This window comes from Sycon ciliatum, chromosome 1 (genome assembly GCF_964019385.1).
Source record: "Sycon ciliatum chromosome 1, ocSycCili1.1, whole genome shotgun sequence".
Classification (NCBI taxonomy): domain Eukaryota; kingdom Metazoa; phylum Porifera; class Calcarea; order Leucosolenida; family Sycettidae; genus Sycon; species Sycon ciliatum.
Window position 1 is genome coordinate 61,793,176 of NC_088643.1, and position 19,996 is coordinate 61,813,171.

At 49.4% G+C, this 19,996-nt stretch overlaps 2 protein-coding genes across 6 annotated transcripts in view; both read right to left on the reverse strand.

The window, feature by feature from the left end:
- The window catches only part of LOC135804737 (pneumococcal serine-rich repeat protein-like), a 31,864-nt gene extending 26,625 nt beyond the window's left edge, over nucleotides 1-5,239 (reverse strand). Inside the window, exon 1 of one of the 5 annotated variants that reach the window (XM_065318684.1) lies at nucleotides 4,773-5,239. In XM_065318684.1, the coding sequence (XP_065174756.1) occupies nucleotides 4,773-4,875 (103 nt within the window). In that variant the 5' untranslated portion in view covers nucleotides 4,876-5,239. The remainder of the gene's footprint in view (nucleotides 1-4,772) is intronic. The other 4 variants (XM_065318683.1, XM_065318682.1, XM_065318686.1 and 1 more) reach the window with 4 other exon arrangements.
- Nucleotides 5,240-5,648: 409 nt separating this feature from the next.
- Nucleotides 5,649-10,277, reverse strand: LOC135804739 (uncharacterized). The gene is made up of 2 exons (XM_065318687.1): nucleotides 9,962-10,277; nucleotides 5,649-9,841 (listed from the first exon to the last, which is right to left on the reverse strand). Exon 2 carries the CDS (start codon nucleotides 9,658-9,660, stop codon nucleotides 6,889-6,891), a length of 2,772 nt encoding a protein of 923 aa, XP_065174759.1. The 5' UTR covers nucleotides 9,661-9,841; nucleotides 9,962-10,277; the 3' UTR covers nucleotides 5,649-6,888.
- Nucleotides 10,278-19,996: the final 9,719 nt, after the last annotated feature.

The window sequence follows — 19,996 nt, forward strand, 5'->3', positions numbered from 1 at the left end:
ACAGTTCTCACAAACCAGCGCACGTTTCACCCCACATCCACATTGCACATTTATATGCAAATCAATGCACTAGTGACTTCTGCATTCTGCTCAAAAGCAGTAAAATATACATTGCTGATTCGCAGAGTGCAGAAGTGAAAAGATAACAACACAACAAAGAACAAAACAGAACAAAAGGCCAAAAGCAGGTACAATACATAGCACAACGTTGTACAACGACACTGTGACCCAGTCTGCCATGGTCATTGTATCTATGCAGTGACAAATGCATCTCACTACTACTGAGGGAACCAATATGAGCACTAACGTACTAACGTTGACCAGGACGACATACACTTATTGCTGACTACGGTATAGCCTATAGTATAGGGCAGCAATCAACACTGCCCTGCAGTCTGTGCAAAACCCACTGACACCTAACTGTCCCTCCATCTGCTGGACCTTAGCTGCAACACTGCCATGCAGAGTGCAAAACCCACTGACACCTAACTGTCCTTACATGTACCCTACATGTAGCTGCAGTGCAGACCACCAGGTGGCTGGGTCAGAGCAGGAAGAGACCCAGCTACATCCTACACTGTACAATAATTATTATTATTAATATTACTCCTTCCTGACCTAAGCTGGCATACACTACAACCAGAACAGGTCTGACCAAACCACATGGACAGGCTGGACAGATGGGAAGCAGGCCAGCGCCTTCAAGGCGCTCACTCCCCTGGTCTCTCACGTGCACAACATGGCATCTGGCCAACTATTACGTCACACCAACTCAGGTCTGAGGACTCAGCAGATCAGACTCAGAGGACTGAGTGAGGAGTGCAAAAAAGCATTCATGACAACCAGAGCAGGGTACTAGAAGTAGATCTACTACATAGGTAGATCTACCAATACTAGTGCACTACACAGGCTACAGCACCAGCCTACTAGTAATAATATTGTACTAACTCTCATCGCGGGGAATCCACTCCATCACCCTGATCACGGACCTGGCTCATTCAGGCGCTCAAGTACTTACCTACTTGTCAAGACAGCGTCAAAAGCAGTGCACAACGGAGTGCCATCTCAGTCATACCTGCTGCTGCGCGCGATGCACTTCAGCCTCAAAAGGAACTTCCTCATGGGCGGTCAGTCACGCGATGCAGGCTAACTAACTGTTACTTTCAGAACACAGTCTGCCCAGCTGATGATTGTGCAGTCAGCAAGACTACACAATACACACGCTGTGCTTTCCACTTGCCGGTACGCGGTAGATCTATCCACCGGCACGCGGAGTGACACACGTAACGTACGCGTCTCTTTGCTACTACTGGGAGCTAATCCAATGCCAATGGGGGCGCACCGTGTACGTAAATTACACAGGTCATCACGGAGAAGTAAGTGGCTTCCCTTCCGTCCTGCCGCTGTCCAACAAGCCCCCATATTAAACCTCGACAACAGTGCAGGAAGCTACGACTGAGCGAACAAGTGGCGTCCACAGCCTGGAATGCGGGCAGCCAACGCATCACCAGCGCGCAGGCCCAGTGCCAAATATAAACAGCAGCTATCTACGCAAGGTATCCAGCCCAAGTCAAGAACAAAGGGATTCCGCAGAGCTAGCTGCCCTGCTACGCGTAGACTCCGCGCGACCTCTTCTCATAATAATGATGACCTTGTCCGCCACTTCCCCCCGCCGCCGCAGACTGCATGATTGTACAAATCAGATGGGCGAGTGCCATGCACGGCCGGACGGCGATTTACACCACTGGCACTACTGCATGTACTGATGTAGGTCAGGGAGTCGTGAAAGCCCTTCACGACTCACTGGACGAGATAGAGCTACCACTGAGTGTAGCGTAGACCCCGTGTAACCTACCTTTGCTCCAGAGAAGATTACAAGTACTGAAGTAGGGATAAACACTAAAACAGTCACTGAGACTCAGGTGCACAAGAAAAAATGTCACGGCCAATGACGATTATGTCACACTTTCGCCATAGTAAGTATAAGTGGAGAGTGGACGTACATGTACACGAACGATACTCCCTAGCCCTCACCACTGCACTGCAATAACCAGGCCAGGACTGGCATGGCAGGAGTCGCGCAGAAATGGTCTCATACTGTCATAGTCATAGTGCAGATCTACATGGAGACCTGTCTACAACTGACGAATGGATGCGTGGGACCACCACTGCATGCTGGTGGTCACGCACGGGACTGAAGTGAAAGTCGACGAAATAAATCAAAATTTAGAAAACTCTGCATTCCTTCAAGTAAGTTACTTCAGGTGGTTGTTTGTCTCTTCACCCCCGCGATAGTACTATGAAGCGTAGTGGTGGGATGACATTTTTATTTTTTATCGAAGAGGACTAGATATAGTTAGAGAGAGTGGTCGAGACTCGCGACGCCGAGACCAGAACCGCTGAATCACATACTACTACTAGTAATTAAACACAACCATACTGTGAGAACTAGGTCACCAGTAGCTAGTAGTAGGAACTACGCTCTGTCTCATGTCTCGTTTTACACAGGGTAGGCCTACAACAACGCCACACGTGCTGTGGCTGGTGTGCTCGGGGAAAACAAACCTTCCGCTGGACTAGGTAGAGATACAGCTACGGCCATCATCCAAAAAGGATCGTGTGAATTAGGAAGTGCTGAATCGCACGAACCCAGCCGACGCAAGCAGGCAAATCCATGTCATGGGCTCATCATCCAAGATCAGGAGACATTGCCGGTAAACTCGATGCTGCCCATCGATATGAAGTGATCGATACCTAATCGAGTCGCTCGAGGATAGGACATGGAGTTTCGTTCACTGGCTTGGATCGCGAGCCGAGCATCTCGTGAACGAAGAGATACGAAGCAGTACATACATGATTGTACTGCGTACCGGCGACGCAGCCAAGCACAAGGTCTCGTGCCACCCATTGCACCCACAACAGTATACTGTAAAGCGCACTGCACTCTGCAGGCGCTAGGCCAGACCAGACCAGACCAGGCCAGGCCGAACTGTTCAGCCGAACTGTTCAGCCGAAGAAGGGACATGCAAACCCCAATGACTGTAATGATTAGTAGTATGACTACTCGTACTCAGTATCCTGATCAGTGATCACGGAACCAAAAGATCGTATTCGTAACTCGTGCTGCAGTGTACGTGTACGGATTGGCTGCTGCATCAGAACAAGTCGAGGAGCCGATTCCAGTGGAGGGCCACTTGACCGGCATTGGTAGTCAAGCGGTATCCGTCGAGTGCAGGAGCACACGACACGCACAGACACAAAATCACAAGTCATCACACAGCTCTCACACATACGCCGCGCGTGGAATCAACCGGGTACGGGGTAGATCTACTAGTAGCATGCAGCAGGCAGTCACGTCGTCAGTTCAGTCAGTTCACAAGAAGTTCTGCTTGAGATCGTTGTCACCGCTCCCTTGTCCGGCTGAAGCACTCAAACGCTCCAGCACTGCATCAGGCCGCTGTGATTCGGTTCACTAGCATCATGTTATGGACCTATTGCAGCACAGCGGCACACCAACGACGACCTGCCGGTATGGAAAGGGTTGATCCACTGCTTGGCTGTCGCCTGAACTGGTTGTAGTACCTGAAACCTGCTTCTGCCCCGATATGCCGGGCTCAACAACACACTACAAAACACTACTGGTAATACAAGTGTAGAATGAAATGGGATTTGCCGCCCGTGGCTACAGGATGAGAGGATCCAGCGGCATAACTATTAGTTCCTCGCCAGGCGGGTAGACCAGGTATGGGACGGCGGTAGCTTAGTTTCTCAGCACATACGATACATGCTGCCAGCGGTCGTGAGAGCGGCCAGTCGGCTGCAACCTCAGCACTGGTGCCCCCAGGAATTATTGCGAGTCCACCGGGCACTGCAAGCGAGTTGAAGGCACTCCTTGTTTTCGTGCGTAGCTAAACTGAGCGTGGGTAAGAACACAAGCCACGCTGTACAATGAAGTGCTGCAACAGCAGAGAGGCAAAGTTAGACGGTGCGCTGTGGCACAATGCAACCACGTTGTCCTTAGCTGACGACCACGGACCGTGGTGGTCAGCACGTCGTGAAAACTGGACACGATCAATCGTCTCACCAATGAGACTCCACAAACCAGCATTCCGTCTACAACGAATATACAACAAGTCAATATACACGGATATAAAACAGCCACAGCGCCCAATGCCAGGAAACAAAATACTTTACCACTTCAAGAGCTCAACATGTTAGAAGTCTATATTAGCAGTGCAGAATGACAAGTTACGGTATTGCCTGCTGGCTCCACGACACACCAAACGCTTTTCCTCCACACGAGCAAAATATTCAATTTCCATATTTGCAGAAAACAATAGCAGCAGTAATTAATATTGTTGGAGAATTAATATTTAGGGCAATCATTCCCAGCATGTACCCTCTCCACACCGAGGACAGACTCACTAGATCTACCGGTAGTAGCACGCATGTGCGGAGTAAGAGCACCAGTACTAGGCTGTATAATGCGTAGTGCAATGACAAGCGTTGGAACTCGACATCACTGGCAACAAAGCACACTGATACTAATACTAGCACAGTCCGAGCACGAGCAGGCCGAAAAAAATCAATGACAATGGGCACAGTACAGACGAGGTCTACGCTCAGTGGCACAGTGCTCTTTCGCCAGTCGAATTCCTACCGTCGATGTCATTCGCACAAGTAGTGCGCATCGTTGATATCATTAGAGAATAGAACAGCGCGAACAGAATTACAAATGCCCAAACTTTACCAAAGTCAAACTAAATACTTACCTTGTACGAAGCGGGAGTCGACAGACACCAAATGACCAGCCTGAGCGCCTGCATTGCCACTAGCAATGGCAGGCTGATAGGGAGCCGGGTATGTGTAGCTCATCCCGACCCACCAAGGCGAAGATGGGAGAGCTGTACGTCCAATAGGAAATCTCTATGAACAAAGTAAGAGTGACGACGACCTGCACCTCATATTCCCTTGAAGCCTGAAATAATTAGTGGGCAGCTCCAGCTAGTGCTACTCTATAACCGCAAATAAATTGCTTGCCAAACTAACGTTACTTGGTATTCGGGTACAGTTAACCCACCAAGGCTGAGAACAGAGTTACCTCACCTGCCGGAAAAATTAACAGCACGTAGACAACAACACGAGTCACAAGGACACTGAAGTTGGGTTTCGAGTCATAGAGAATATCTAACTGCAAGAGAGATGCTAGATTCCTTTTCGCCCGTGCGCAGTTGAATCGCACTGGCTTCGATGCTATGGCTCACTGCCACAGGCAGCATACACATGATACAGCATCACTCCACTCTCCAGTCCTGTCGGACTCTATCGGATCGAACGCCTACTGCCTAGCTCCCTGCCACGTAACCCGGCGCGAGGCACTAGGGTGAGCTCGCCCGGATGGCTCAACAGTCACTGAGTCAGTCAAAGACAAGTAACAGTTGAGTGTGACACGTGCGTACGTGCCCATTACCCGACTACACGACTGACTCTGTACATACCACACAGTACCGAGAACAATAATTCCTGGCTGCGGTGAATAAGAGCCTAAAGAGGAGCCCTGGACTCCTGAGTCCTGGCGCTTGCCTGATGTCGTGATGATGTCTTGATGACCATCGCGAGCGCCTTAGATCTACCAATGATAGGGAGTTTAGGTGGTTTTACTTGGGAGAGATTTAAGTACAAAGGTCTGTTTTATCTGAAAGACCAACATATTACAAGACTGCAGAGAAAATTTCAGGTCAAAATTCCAAGGGATACCAAAGTTATGGTCTTTTGAAGTTCCGTGCTATTCACACTATACGTGCATAGTCTTTACATTGAGGATATGGCACATGCACTGTTTTCGGCCGTCCATAGCAACCAGCATGGCAACGGGAAAAAAAGCTCAGATTGCTTAGATTTTCTAGTTGCTTGATTGCCCCCCTCCACAAAACCTAGGGTTACCGTCAAAATTCAAATTTAACGGCCAAATTTTAAATATGGGCCTTAGCAACCACCATAGCAACCAAGCGATTAATGCAAGAAGTCCACTAGAAAGCGACATACTTGGAGTACTAAAGACCACAGATCGACAAATAGTAATACAGCAACGGGACAACAGTACCAACACATGCTGCAGGCTACAAAGCACTTCAGTTCACCAATGCATGGCAGTGCAACCAAAAATTCTACAAGAGAGAGAGAGAGCGAGTATGCGCCGGCCATCAACATTGACAGGAAAACGCAAAGCAACATGGTCCAATTCAACACCAGCAAAAAGCACAGTGGAACAAGTAGGGTGTCAAAGTGAAGACCTGGGCTTGCTGGGAACAGGGCACTCAGCGGAAGCAAAGAAAACTAAAGCAATATTAAATAGACCAATCATATTCACAATCACCGCACGCATGACTAAAAGGCGGAGTCGCACAACATGAGCATTGTGTAGGCGCACCAAGATCATCGTCATAATCAACACACACACACACACACACACACACTTGTACTTGTACTTGCTCACTGCCAAAACTGGTCACGTGGGTCTCCCCGGGAGAGGGGAGAGAGACTCAAAAGGAATCTTGGAAAGATGACTCAATTGGCCATTGAACCACCCAACGGCCGACACCCCCTGAAATCCCCAAACTAGGGTGGACTTGAAATGATCCCACTTATGGGCTCACCACACCTCAGTAAGTGGGTGAGGACAAGGTGCAGAAAAAGGATTGACGGCATCAGGGTATCCGTCCCGGGATCCAACTGCAGGCACACACACACACACACACACACACACACACACACACACACACACACACACACACACACACACACACACACACACAGAAGAATAAATAATTGTTATTGACTGTACAAATGTATAAACAGACGGAGTAGGCAGGTTCCTTCAACAGCAGGTCACTGGTTGGCAGTGGACGAGCTCGCTTCAGTGGCACTGCCTCCAGGTGTGGTGCTTTCACCTATCAGCTTCTTCAGGTTACTGACGAGTGTTGGAATCGGCAGGACACGGCCACCACTACTCAGGTAGAACAGCTCTTTCGCCGAATTCTGCCCAATAACAAACTTCCGGAACTGGAGCTGGGCCCGCAAGGCATCCCTCTGGCGAGTGACTGATGTCAACTTGGCCAGTTCCTCCTCGATGTTGGTCGTGCCTGTCCACAGCGTGTATGGCTCAATGGCCTTCGTCAATTGTTCCTGGCGAGCAATGTCAGCCTGGCGCTTAGCCTCCTTCTCCTTCTGTTTGCGCTTCAGCTCCGCCAGACGATGTTGCTGGATGGCTAGCCTTCTGTCCTTAAACTGCTGGCGAGCAGCTGGGGCAGTTGACCGAGCAACTTCCACTAGCCGGGCATGTTCAGATGGTGGCAGAGATCGGAGCCAATCGGTTGTTTCATTGTTGGCAAACATGATCATACCCTCCAATGCCACCGTTGCCGCATTCGGTTTCTCACGTTTCAGGCGATCCAGCTGGGCGAAATCTCGCTCGCTAATGGCATTAGTCTTCTGTACCGAAGCAGTTTCAGTGGCAAGTGTTGGCGCATGATGGTACTTCCCACCCGGTAGATGATCCGCCAGTAGTCGTGTTGTGAATGCTGCCAGGGTAGAACACAGGTACGCTAGAATCTCCAGAGTGAGGGCATCAGAAACCTCCGATGGCTCGACAAGCGCGGTGTAGACATCACAGACGACGGACACTTTGGCGTCGGAGAATGGCCGAGCACTGCCATCTAACAGGTTGCTTGCGTCAGTAGACCACTTCAGGAGATTGCTGTTCAGCTCAGTGTAGTACTTGCTGACCTCGAGAATTGACACCTTCGGGTCTTCCAGCAGGCACCACAACGGACCAATGACCAGCTTCGACAGCAGACCAAGCGCTCTAGCACCAGCCACAAACTCTGCCACACCCAAATCAGCCTTCACGGCACGTAACAACTGGTTATCCCTCACAGTTACCTCCGTGAGAAAATGCAACATTTTTTCATGCAGGTAATACACACCAGCACCATTCCTGAACACCACATATGACCTGTTTCCTCTATACTCCTCCAGGGGCAATTTGGTGTTGGTTTCTGACAGAAACGCGTGAAAGTCAGCCACACAACCAGCAGCCTCATCGCCATGCCTTTCAAATGCCTTCGAAGCTGAATAGATGAGCCGTGCAACGCCACCATTCCCTTGCCACGTGCCATGGAGAAGTTCAGCACCAACTCGGACATCTTTCCCAAAGTGTGCAACCTCCCACAATTTCAGAGCAGCTGTGCAGCTATCGGCCAAGCCAACAATATAGTGCATACCACAATAAAAATTGTTGACCCTTCCCATGGTAGCCTGCTCATCTTCACTGAGTTCTTCCCAACCATCCACAACATCAGGCAAGATGTCCTTGCGGTATTCCTCCAATAGAACGTTGTAGGACTTCTGAACTACGCACCTGTCACTCATTGTATTCTTCATGTTCTTTACAATGTGCTTTGCTACATCGGTCTGGCCTGAAGCAGATGCTACACTGTCAATGTCACCCAGAACTTGCTTGAACATTTCAAACACATGCTTGGCTGTACCATTTTTCATTTCAACCATACCCAGGCTGTATGCTTTTTCATTGGTTGCCAGCTGGAAGCTCTGAAAGCTGGTACCCTGCTTCGACGTGCCATCACTGTGGCTGGTTGTGAACTGAGCATCAGAAGCGGTACTAGCTACATGCAACTGTGAAATTTGCCGTAACTCTACCAACATCTTGGAGGCAGTAGCTGCAGATGGAACTTCCGAAATTCCCACATTTGCTAAGCGCAAAACTGAACGTATCACAGACCCAAGATTCCACACACCCACGTTCTTTGCAAGGAGGTCATAGCAGCACTGACGCACCTCTGGTGTGTATTCACCATCCACCTTCGCTGTAATGTGCTGGCACTGCTGCATGGACCGTTCCACATCTAACTCAGCCTGTAATGCACTCACTGTTCTCTTTAGTTCCTTCTCCCTTTGCCCACAAGCAAGAAGCTCTTCTGTCACGTCACTCACGGCAGAACTTGTGCTGGAGCTCTTAGATTTCTCGTATGAAACTCTGCAGTACACATTGTTGAGCTTACGCCTGAGGGTTTCGACTGTTTCTAATGCACTGCCCAACTGCTCTTCCAAATCTTCCTTGCTCTCCTCCTCCCCCTCCACTCTTTCACCAAGCCTGGCCAACTGGTCATCATACTTGATCAACTGGTCATCTCGGCGGCGTAATTTCTTCCCAAGATTCCGAATTTTGCTTTGTGAAGCATGCAACCTATCCTGCAACTGCAAGGTAACTGAGTCTTCAGTTTGCATTGCATCCACTGCATGTCCTTCACCCTGTGCTTCAGAACATATCTCACTGCCACTGGTATTTCGGTCAACATCACCCATTCCATCTTCACTACTAGTAGTACCACCACTACACGCATGCACAGATGTAGTGCCAGAATAATGCTCTGGTCGTGTTTGGCTTTGAGGGTATGCAAATTCCTCACTGCAGAGTGTGGACAGAGACTTGTGATCGGATGCTTTGAGCAGCTTGGTTCTGGCTGCCTGAAGCCGTCTCACCTTGGCAGTGAGGGCGTTCGCAGTACAGGACAGCAACGTTTCCTCGACCGTTGAGAGCCAGGTATGGAGGGCTGACCACGGCAGTTTCTTGCTGGTCATGAACGCTGCAAGCTCAAGTACCAAGCCATTGGACACGGGTGTATTTTTGTCACCCCTCAGCCTTTTGGAGCGACGACGGCCTCCATCGAACTCACTTGTAGCAGCGTCCAACAGCAGTTGCGTCGTAAGGCCAGCTTCTCGGCAGTACTCGCCAGGGAAATCCTCCTTTACGGCAATACACCTATGCAGACGAACAATGCAAATTTCAAATTTTTGAATTTTTGTACACAGGTAGATACGAAAGAAGAAATTGCAAAACTGCTCAAATCGGCTACACACTACGCTACCCAAGTGAACGTACCTTCATGAAGTCGACGACGTAGAAGACGATGGCCACAGTTTACAAGGCGTACACCACAGCTAACTGCTTCAAACAGGAGAATATCATGCAACGTAAAACTGAACCACACCACCACTCTGAAACGAAATGGGCTACGGAAACAGGACTTGGACTGTGAAGAAGCTGTCGAACAGCTGCACGCGAACGCGTTGAACTGAGCACTGCCATTTTACGCAGGAAGGTGCATGCGCTGAGCAATCACGCGTGGCTTGACGTGTGCCATCACGCAATACAAAAATACGTGGAGTCGCGGTGTGGATGAATCACTGTCAAAAATCACGTGACTGAACACCCTACCAATGATTACGGCTGTCCTCGTACTTCGTAGGTCTGCTGACTAGTCGACTGCCGACCACGCCGTTCGTGTTCCCGATGCAGCAAGCAGACACGTAAGCATATTTTGGGCAGTGACAAGTGCACCGTCACTGCGCTACGCTGCTTGCTCCAAAATTCTCTTCGCCGACCGCGTGCAGATCTACATGGTGTGGCCTGGAAGGCTGCATACCAATCCCTATCTTGACTCGTTTATGTATGTCTCACCGCATGCAAGCTACAAGGGCCAGCACAACACTCTTATCGGGTGACACTCAAATTACCCACCACCGACCCATCCATAAAAGAAACGCTTGTTGCGATGAATGACTAGTTTGAGCGGGCAGCAGCGTGTCAACAACTCACCGCACAAGACGGGTACGAGGCACGTGACCATAGGACAGCAAGGGGCCACGTGCAAATGGTCCTCCTAGCTCGGCCCGCTCGGGCGCGGCACTTCCACTGAATGAGTATGCCTGATTCGAGAGCCCAGCTTGAAGAATGAAGTCTAGTCAATGAAGAGAAGATGACGCGATCACTCACGCTCGATCACCTACACCAAGCCAAAGCAGCTGCTGAGTCCTGACCTCCCGACCGATCCGAGCGAGTGGGGAGCTGAGTTACAGTGAGGACGAGTACACTGACACAGACTCGTGGCCCGTGGCCACAGTGTAGCAGTGGATCCTTTTTAGCCAGCAACTCGCGGCCCAAGAGGCCGCAAGGCCCTGCAGACAAGACGTAAGACTGGAGAGCTGGAGAGGAATTCAGGCACGTTCCGATTCACGCCCACTTCATGGCAGTCGTCGCGAGAATCGATCATGGCAGAGTACATGTGACGAGGGGATCATCCGACCAGAACGCACTCGGGGTGTTAGAACAATCGAAAAAACTCACCTCCAGCTTTTGACAGGAGAGGGCTTCCTGATTCGTAGGCTACATCTTGCAACGACGTGTTGCTAGCCGCACGGAGAGATACAGCACAGGAATCAGGATCGGCACGTGCTCGAGCGGGCTGAGCACTGCTATGCTTATGAACACCCGCGTAATGCCGTATCTCGTAGATCTGCCCACCACATGTCACACATCACTCATCAGGCAAAGAAAAAAAATACCACTGTACAAAAGTCGTGTACCACTACGGTACATACAGTCATGTTGATCTGCATCACTCAGTACTACACTCAGTACAGTAGATCTACGCCTACGGGGGATCATGGGACATGATCGACCCGCGCTGGATGCTAGCGTGGTAACTTAAGGATAAGGAGTCGACTAGTCACCATGGTCACGTGAGAGTATAAAATTCTGTAGTTCCGTGTCCTGTAGACCTAGGGTGCGTTGGGTTGGTACGATCCAGAACAGGATCGAACAGCTGGTGCACATGGAGCAGCCTCGGCCTCATGCCAACCAAACGGTACTCCAGAAACAGAGCACATTTTTGTGGAAAAATGTGCCAAACTAATAATTATTGGTGCATTCTTCAAAATGTGTATGGGTCACCATGGTCACTTAGTACGGTACGACGAGTCCAACCCAAAAGCGTACGCACGTGATCATTTGGGAACAAAATCGATGTTCCCGCCAGGTTTCACTGTGAAAAAGTGAAACTGCTCGGTCTGCTCCAGCTCCGGCCTCGAGGCCGGAGCAAGCAGAACATGTTCTGGCCGACCCAGAACAGGTGCAGTCCCAACCAAACGCGCTGTTCTGGTGAATCCTGTTCTAGTTCGTACCAACCAAACGCGCCCCTACACTGCACTACAGACTAGACTGTCAGTACTCTGAGTCCAGCAAAGACTCTACACAAAAATGACATGTCAACACTCGACGACGACAGTTCGCAGTTCTGAGTAAAATAATTTAATATTAGTAATAGTACTACATGTACTACTACTAGTACTAGCATTAGTAGCAAGACTGCCCATAACTACTTGCATAAGTAAGGCATAACCGGCAAGAACAAGACTAGTAGTAGTGTGCAGTCTGGCTGCTGTAGTAGTAGTAGTAGTAGTAGTATTCTTTTATTTTCCATCGGAAGCCTCAACAGTGATGAACACAACTCTTAAGAGGGCCGATAACAGGGTAGAGGGGTGTGGGGTGAGGAAAAAAAATAAAATAATAATAATAGGAGATATTTAAACTAAACTAAACTGATACTTGGAACAATAAAGCAGCAGTAAGCAGTAAGCAGTAAACACAGGTATACAATACAAGCGATGCAGATGAATGAGGCCGTTTGCTGAAAAGAAGATCTAAATACTTCTGAAAAGACGCTGCGTCTTTAAGCATGGTCATAATGGGATAGTGCAAGAATTAAAGAGATGTTTTTAAAAACGAATTTAAACTAGGAACGCAGTAAACACAGTTATACAATACAGGCGGTGCAGATCAATGAGGGAGTTTGCTGAAAAGAAGATCAAAATACTTCTGAAAAGACGCTGCGTCTTTTAGCATGGTCTGAAGGTGCTTAGCAAATGTAGTGCGGTGCTGGGTGCGCCACTCCACAGGCAAAGAATTAAAGAACAGGGCAGCACGATTTGAAAAGGAATTGACACCGTCAGTCGTCCGGAATTTAGATATTGCAATAGCAGCATTAAAAGAGCTTCTTGTTGTCCTAGGGCCGGTTGAAACTTGAGGGAAAAGGTCCGTCAGATTTGGGAGAGGGAAAACGACATGATTAACATGGATAAATTTAGCAATGCTACGAATAAGGTAATGTTCAAACGGATCGATCGACAATCTAGCTAACAGCGGCATGACGTCCTCTTGTAGTTTCGAGCCACAAGCAGCGCGTACAGAACGACGATAAACGGACGAGAGTCGCTGTCGGTCCTTGGCGGATAGCTTCATTGCAAAGCAAGAGCAGCAGTATAATAAGTCAGGCAGGATAACCGAGAGGATAAACTGCCGTGTTGCCTTCAAACTTAGTTGCCGAAAACACCGTCGAAGAGCGCCAATTTTCGTGCAAGTCTTCCTAACGATAAAGTCTATGTGACCAGACCAAGAAACATCACTGTCTACAATGACTCCCAGGATTCTCGTGCTAGACACTTGAGTCAGAGGCTGTTGGTTAAAAACGATTGGAGTTGAGAGGGGTTGAGAAGACTTAGAAATCATCAAAGTTACAGTCTTTGTTGTATTAATGCGCAGCCCAAGCTCGTCTAGATCCACAGAAATTGCAGATAACGAATCAGTAACGGTAGCGACGGCCTCAGCTTGTGTACGTCTGCTGGCATACAACGTCATGTCGTCAGCGAACATCGGGAGCTTGCAAGAAAAGGCCTCTGCTGTCAATGGGAGCTTCCGTACATATATGTTAAATAGCACCGGACCCAGAATGGTGCCCTGTGGCACGCCACTAGTGATTGCCACCAACGGAGATGTTCCAGTGTGGGTAACCACCCGCTGTTGTCTGGCACAAAGGTATGATCGGAACCAGGCCAGGGCCACTCCCGAAATACCGACAGCTGCGAGAGCAAGAAGAAGCTGTTGATGCTTCACCATATCGAACGCTTTTTTCAAATCAATACAGACAACCGCCGTATGCAGTCCAGCGTCGCGCGAGACAAGCCAGTCGTTCGTAACCTTGGTGAGAAGCTGTCCGGTAGAACGGTGCTTCCGAAAGCCAAACTGGTCCACATGGAATGGGCAACGATCATTAAAAAAAAGATGTATACGAGAAAACACAAGCCCCTCCAGGAGCTTGGCTAGGATAGATGTTAAAGACACTGGGCGGTAGTTAGAAGGGCAGTCGCGGGGGCCTTGAGTTGACTTCAGAATTGGTGTAATGTTTGCAATTTTGAACAAGGATGGGAATTGACTAGACGAGAGGGAAGTGTTGAATAAGATAGCAAGTGATAGAGCAATTACGTCTTTTGATATTTTAAGTAGACACGGAAGAATGCCGTCCGGTCCAGGGGCTTTATTACTTTGGAGGTCACCGATCCGAAGCTTCACCTCTGCTACTGTAACGGCTGAAAACGTAGTAAGGTCGTCGGATTTAGCAGGTCCCATTGGGAGCTTGTAATTCGCTTCCTTATCTGTGACAATCGAGTGAAAATAGTCGTTCAATCGCTCAGGTGGGATGGTAACTGTTTGCTTCGGAGAGGAACGCTTTGTGATCATATTCAAGGCTTTCCAGAACTGCCGAGGCTCCCGTTCATACCGCTGGCACTGGTCTGAAAAGTAAAGATTCTGTAGGTGTCGATACAAGTTATTGCACTGGTTGCGCAGCCGCTTGAATTGTACAGATAGGCTCTCGTCTCGAAAGTTAGTAGCTTTTAGTTTCTTGAAGACCGATTTGCGCTTTCTAATCAAGGCAAGGAGTGGCGAGGTCATGAACGGGCAATTTTTCCGACGGGACTTCCTGTGTTTCCTGGTTACGTACGGTGCGATGATATCAAGCACAGCATTGACTTTCCCTGTCCACTCGTCCAACATCAGGTCTGGGGTACGGGATGTAAAGATATGAAGATCGGAGGACAGCAGCATATCGCAGAAACGCTGAGCGTTGAAGTTCCGGTAGTCTCTGCGTGTTTGATGGGTAGTAGTATTGCTCCGCGCATCCATGATGGGCACTGGGACGGAAGTAATGACGAGGCGATGGTCTGAAAACTCACAGTCCACGACAGAGGCTGACGGAACTCGATCAATGTTTGTGAGAATACAGTCAATGGATGTACGGGTAGAGCCTGTTATTCTTGTTGCTTCAGTTACTTTATTGGCCAGTCTGCACGGAAGTAGCAACGTGTCTTTGAGATGGTGGAACGCACTGGACGTCTGACGCAGAAAGTCCACATTTATGTCACCTAGCAACACAATATTCTCGCCGTCCAGCTGCTCCGTGGATGTAGCGAGCCGATTCCAAAACTCTACCGGCTCGGATGGGGGACGGTATATGCAACCAAACAAGGTACTATCTTTGCCTGTGCCAGCTCTAAGCCACATCAACTCTAGACTGGAGTGTGAGTGGTCCAAGATGTGCTTAGCCTTAACATGTTCCTTTACGAAGATGCAGATCCCGCCTCCTTTACGACATGGAGTGCAGGAGGATAGGCAAGTGCATCCATCAGCGCACGGCCTGTCTCGACGTAAGAGAATTGTGCCTGGTACAGAAACCTCAGTGTCCGAGATGCTTGAGTCGAGCCACGTTTCCGTAACCGCCAGCAGATCTAGGCAGTGCTCATCTATTAGCTTAGTTATAACATGGGTTTTATGTCGTAGGCTGCAAATGTTTATGTGGCCAACATTTAGTCGGTTGGATGGATGAATTGTAGAGTAGAATGCTGGGGTTGAGGGATTTGGAGACGAAGGGGTGAACACAGGAGCATGCGGGTTCAGGGGCTGTGAATACCGGTAGGTGGTGTGTGGCATTATGTGAGTGCTGGAGCTGTGCCGTCAGCACCAAAGCGCCATTCACGAACTGCAAAACCGAGCGAGTCCGGCCAAAATGCTTTGTCCTGTACGGTGGTGGCGTCCGACGCCAGCACTGTGACCCTGGCAAACCCTGTTCGGAAGCGCTCCGAGGTGTACACAACACTCTGCACGATGTGTACATCCTGTGCCTGACAATGCTCTGCAATTGATTTGGCATCACATTCGGGGTCCACGTTGCCAACGTAGAACACTTTGACTCTTGGCTTACCCGTTAGTGCACATCGGGTGGTGCTCTTTGGAAGCTTGGGTGCCAGCCAGCGAGACGATTCCTGTCGCCTGTACGGCTTGGGAGGCTGGCGTTGTGGCCTTTGGGCAGCTGGGGCAGCTGCAGGGGCAGTATTTTTGGGCTGCAATGCTGGTTGTTGGTGCAAAGTTTCTGCATACGTGGGTCGATGTTGTGGGGTGGAGGATACGGTTTTGGTAAAGCTTGGTTCAGTGGGGTCATTGTTCAAAGTTTGAATCACCGTATCGTACCTCTCAACTTTGGCATGCAGGTCGTTCCTAAGTTCCCGTACTTCCGTCTTCAGGCACAACACCTCTCTGGCAGAATCGTTGAATTTAGCTTCTATTTCTCTCATGGCGTGTAACTCAGTCTTCAACTCTCGGACGACATTAGTGAGTTCAGACAGAGCTGAGCACAGGCTGGCAACAACACCCTCATTAGCAGCCAGGGGGCTCGTGCTAGTAGGTTCACTTACTTCTTTGTCCTCATCCAGCGATGTTCTGAGCAGGGCAACAAGATCGGGTCTGGTGGCTTTTCGTGGGATTTCCAGTCCACGCTGCCTGATGAGGTCCCTCAGCTCCCCGTCGATCAGGACTGCAATGTCCACTTCAGCAGCGGGCTTATTAGCCATTTTATTACTAAATAAAGGACTTTTCCGGTGGCCTAAAGCCCAGGAAATTACAAAAAAGGCCGCTTTTCGGGAGCCAAAAAAGGCTGTACTGTACTGTAGCCTGTGTACTGGTACTAGGTAGGTGCGCGGCGGAATTCCAACATTACGTCATGCCGCTGAGGCCCAGCTCATGACTCAGCCGGTACAAAACTCGATTTCTTGTGAAGCTTTTGCGTTCAATTTTATAGTGTTCTACTGTTTTTATTTCCGAAATTGGGTTGTCTTTTTGCTTTGACTCTTACTTCATTGTGTTGTGAATAAAACCGCTCTCAAGTACAAGCCAGGGAGTCGTATACGACTCCCCGGCCGGGGATCCCTGGCCTGGTACAAGCGTTACGTGTACGTCATTTTTGACGGAATGTTGGAATTCCGCGGCGCGGACTTCCAACATGTACAGAGTTGCAGCTGCACACACTCACTCAGTCTTGCCTCTTGGGGTTATGGACTCTTGCTAGTAGTAGTACTACGATGCCGCCTTTCATTTTGTTTTCTTCGGTGGTGCATCACCTCAGCGAGGCTCTCGGACATCATACCGGTCACGTCGATACAGTTTTGTGAATGATTGCCGGATGATGTCTAGAGCATGAAGTGGTCCTTATGGTGGTAACGTTACTTATGTGCACAACTGATTTGCTGTTATACATGTAAATGTACGTCCATGCTGTCTTGGTTTAATGTGCTCTAACTACCCTGGCTGGTTAGACGGCACTTTATCGAAAGCCTTCGCAAAATCGAGAAATGCAGCATCGTAAGGGATGCGTTTATCCATGGGCGAGGCGATCTTAGTAGTGAGCTGTGTAAGCTGGTCAATTGTGGAGCGATCACGGACAAAGCCGAACTGTTCCGGGACAATGCTGTGGTTGACCTCGAGATAGTGACCGAATTTGGTGGCGACAATCTTGTCTAGTGCTTTCGCAATAGCTGGGAGCAGGGTTATAGGGCGGTAGTTGGAGGGATCACATGGGTTACCTTTATTTTTAAATATGGGGATTACTGTTCCCAGCTTCCAGCCACTAGGAAACTCACCTAAGGTTAGGCTAGCGTTAAAGGGGAAGTTAAGGCAAAAATTAAAATTTCACCAGTTGTAGTCTTCGGGGTGCTGAGTCGAATGGTCGTGGTCCGAGGAAGCTGAGACGCTCCCTTCCTACTTGAATCCCAATCGAACTCGCGCACTTCCACCGAAACTGGGTGACTGCGCCCTACTAGATGGGGATTTGTATGCAAAATGTCACTAAAAGCGCCATTTCGTTCTTATAAAAGCACGGATGACCGCGATTGGCCCATATGTTGTAGTCTTTTGGACGCTGAGTCGACTGGTTTTGGTCCGAAAAGGCTGCGATGCGGCGTTCCTCCTTTATTCCCAATCGAACATGGTTGAAGAAGCGGTCACGTGCTCCTGCGTACACCAGTCACCTGGTCACCGTGCCTGCAGGGTACAACTTACTAGCCTGTTTGACCTTTTTTGGGTGCAGTCCTGTCACTCGAGTTGAACTCGAGTTGAACCTTGGTGTGAAAGTTGTCACCTGCTGGCGTGGTGACCAGGTGATTTGGGCACCCAGGACCACGTGACCGCTTCTTCAACCATGTTCGATTGGGAATAAAGGAGGAACGCTGCATCGCAGCCTTTTCGGACCAAAACCAGTCGACTCAGCGTCCAAAAGACTACAACATATGGGCCAATCGCGGTCATCCGTGCTTTTATAAGAACGAAATGGCGCTTTTAGTGAGATTTTGCATACAAATCCCCATCTAGTAGGGCGCAGTCACCCAGTTTCGGTGGAAGTGCGCGAGTTCGATTGGGATTCAAGTAGGAAGGGAGCGTCTCAGCTTCCTCGGACCAAGACCATTCGACTCAGCACCCCGAAGACTACAACTGGTGAAATTTTAATTTTTGCCTTAACTTCCCCTTTAAACAGGTTCGTAACAGAGGACGTTATACAATGTCATGGTGTGATCTCTCGGAGGATCCTGTTCGAGATGTTCCCGCCTGTCGCCTTGTGTTGCGGGAGCCTTCGGAGCACTGATGATTCGGCCAAGACTGGCAGAGCGAATAATTCATTCGGACAGCCGTCGGCTGGTGCTAGTATTGGACCTGTACCGTGAGCAGGAGTGCACTGGCGCTCAAATACCTTCGCGAGCATTTCTGCTTTCTCTTGTTCGCTCTGTGCCGTGTAGCCCTCACACGTTAGGTCGGGAACTTTTTCTTTCTTACAGGAGATGTTGGCAAGTGTCTTGGCTTTCTTTCACCAAAGGTGGGCATCTTGCTCATCGCGAATATTCTCACTGAGGCGCTTGAAGTAAAGGGCCTTGGCATTTCTTAACTGGTTCTGATATGCATTCCTCTGGGCCTTGTAGGCTGACCAGTATTCTACTGTTTGGTGACGCTTGGCGGCATGGCAAAGGCGCTGCTTCTGGCGATGAAGGTGATGCAGATGCGGGATGCGGGGTGAACCAAGGCTTGGTTTGCTGTCTTCGAGATGAAACTCGTTTGTACGCTAAGCAGCTGGCAATGGCTTGTGTGATGCATGACTCCCATGCCCACCACGCACTCTCGATGGTGGCCGTGGAAGAACCGAGCGTACACTCCCGGAGTGAAAGAGATGAAAGTTTCTGTCGTAGAGATTGAAAGTCAGTGTTCGCGTAGTCTGGTACAAAGCGGGGCGGCGGGTGCTTTGGGTGCGCTTTCGTGAGAGATATTTAAAGATGATAGCGGATCTAGGACTTCAAGGTCGGAGATACGATGCTCTGCGTCTGTGATAACCAGGTCGAGAAGCGATGACTGGCTACCCGTAGCTGAGTATCGCGTTGCGGTGTTTCGGACTTGCTGTACTGCGGTGCAAGGTCGTCTAACAATCCTGCTAGCTGTTTGCCCTCTGCCGTATCAACATCGGCTGCGTTCCACTGTCGGAGTTTGGCATTGAAATCACCGAGAATGACTGTCGTCCCTGAGGTTGACAGTGCGTTGGCGATGATGGGCTGGAAGGACACAAAAAGTCATGTTTTTCTGCTGATGATCAGTGAGGGGGCCTGTAAAACATGTGGAATGTATTCTTTCGACTGTTCTGCGATTCTATAAATTCCACGCAAATGTGCTCCAGTGAGCATTCAAGGTCGGTCCGCCGTTGGAAATGGCACATAAGTGATTGTCGAATATAAACAGCAAGTCCTCCGCCTATCGCTGAGTGTCGGGCTCCATCTCTATCTTTAGGCAGGAGGCTGTATCCGGGAATTGAGATGGCTGCATCCGGTAGTGATTGGTAGAACCACGTCTCACAGAGGATTAGGAGGTCAAGGGACGAAGTGTGTAGTAGCGACTCAATGACTGGGACTACTAGTAATAGTATTACTTTCATGCACG

Coding starts and splice junctions, on each gene's coding strand:
- LOC135804739 (XM_065318687.1), bottom strand. CDS start 9,660: ATGACCAGCAAGAAACTGCCGTGGTCAGCCCTCCATACCTGGCTCTCA.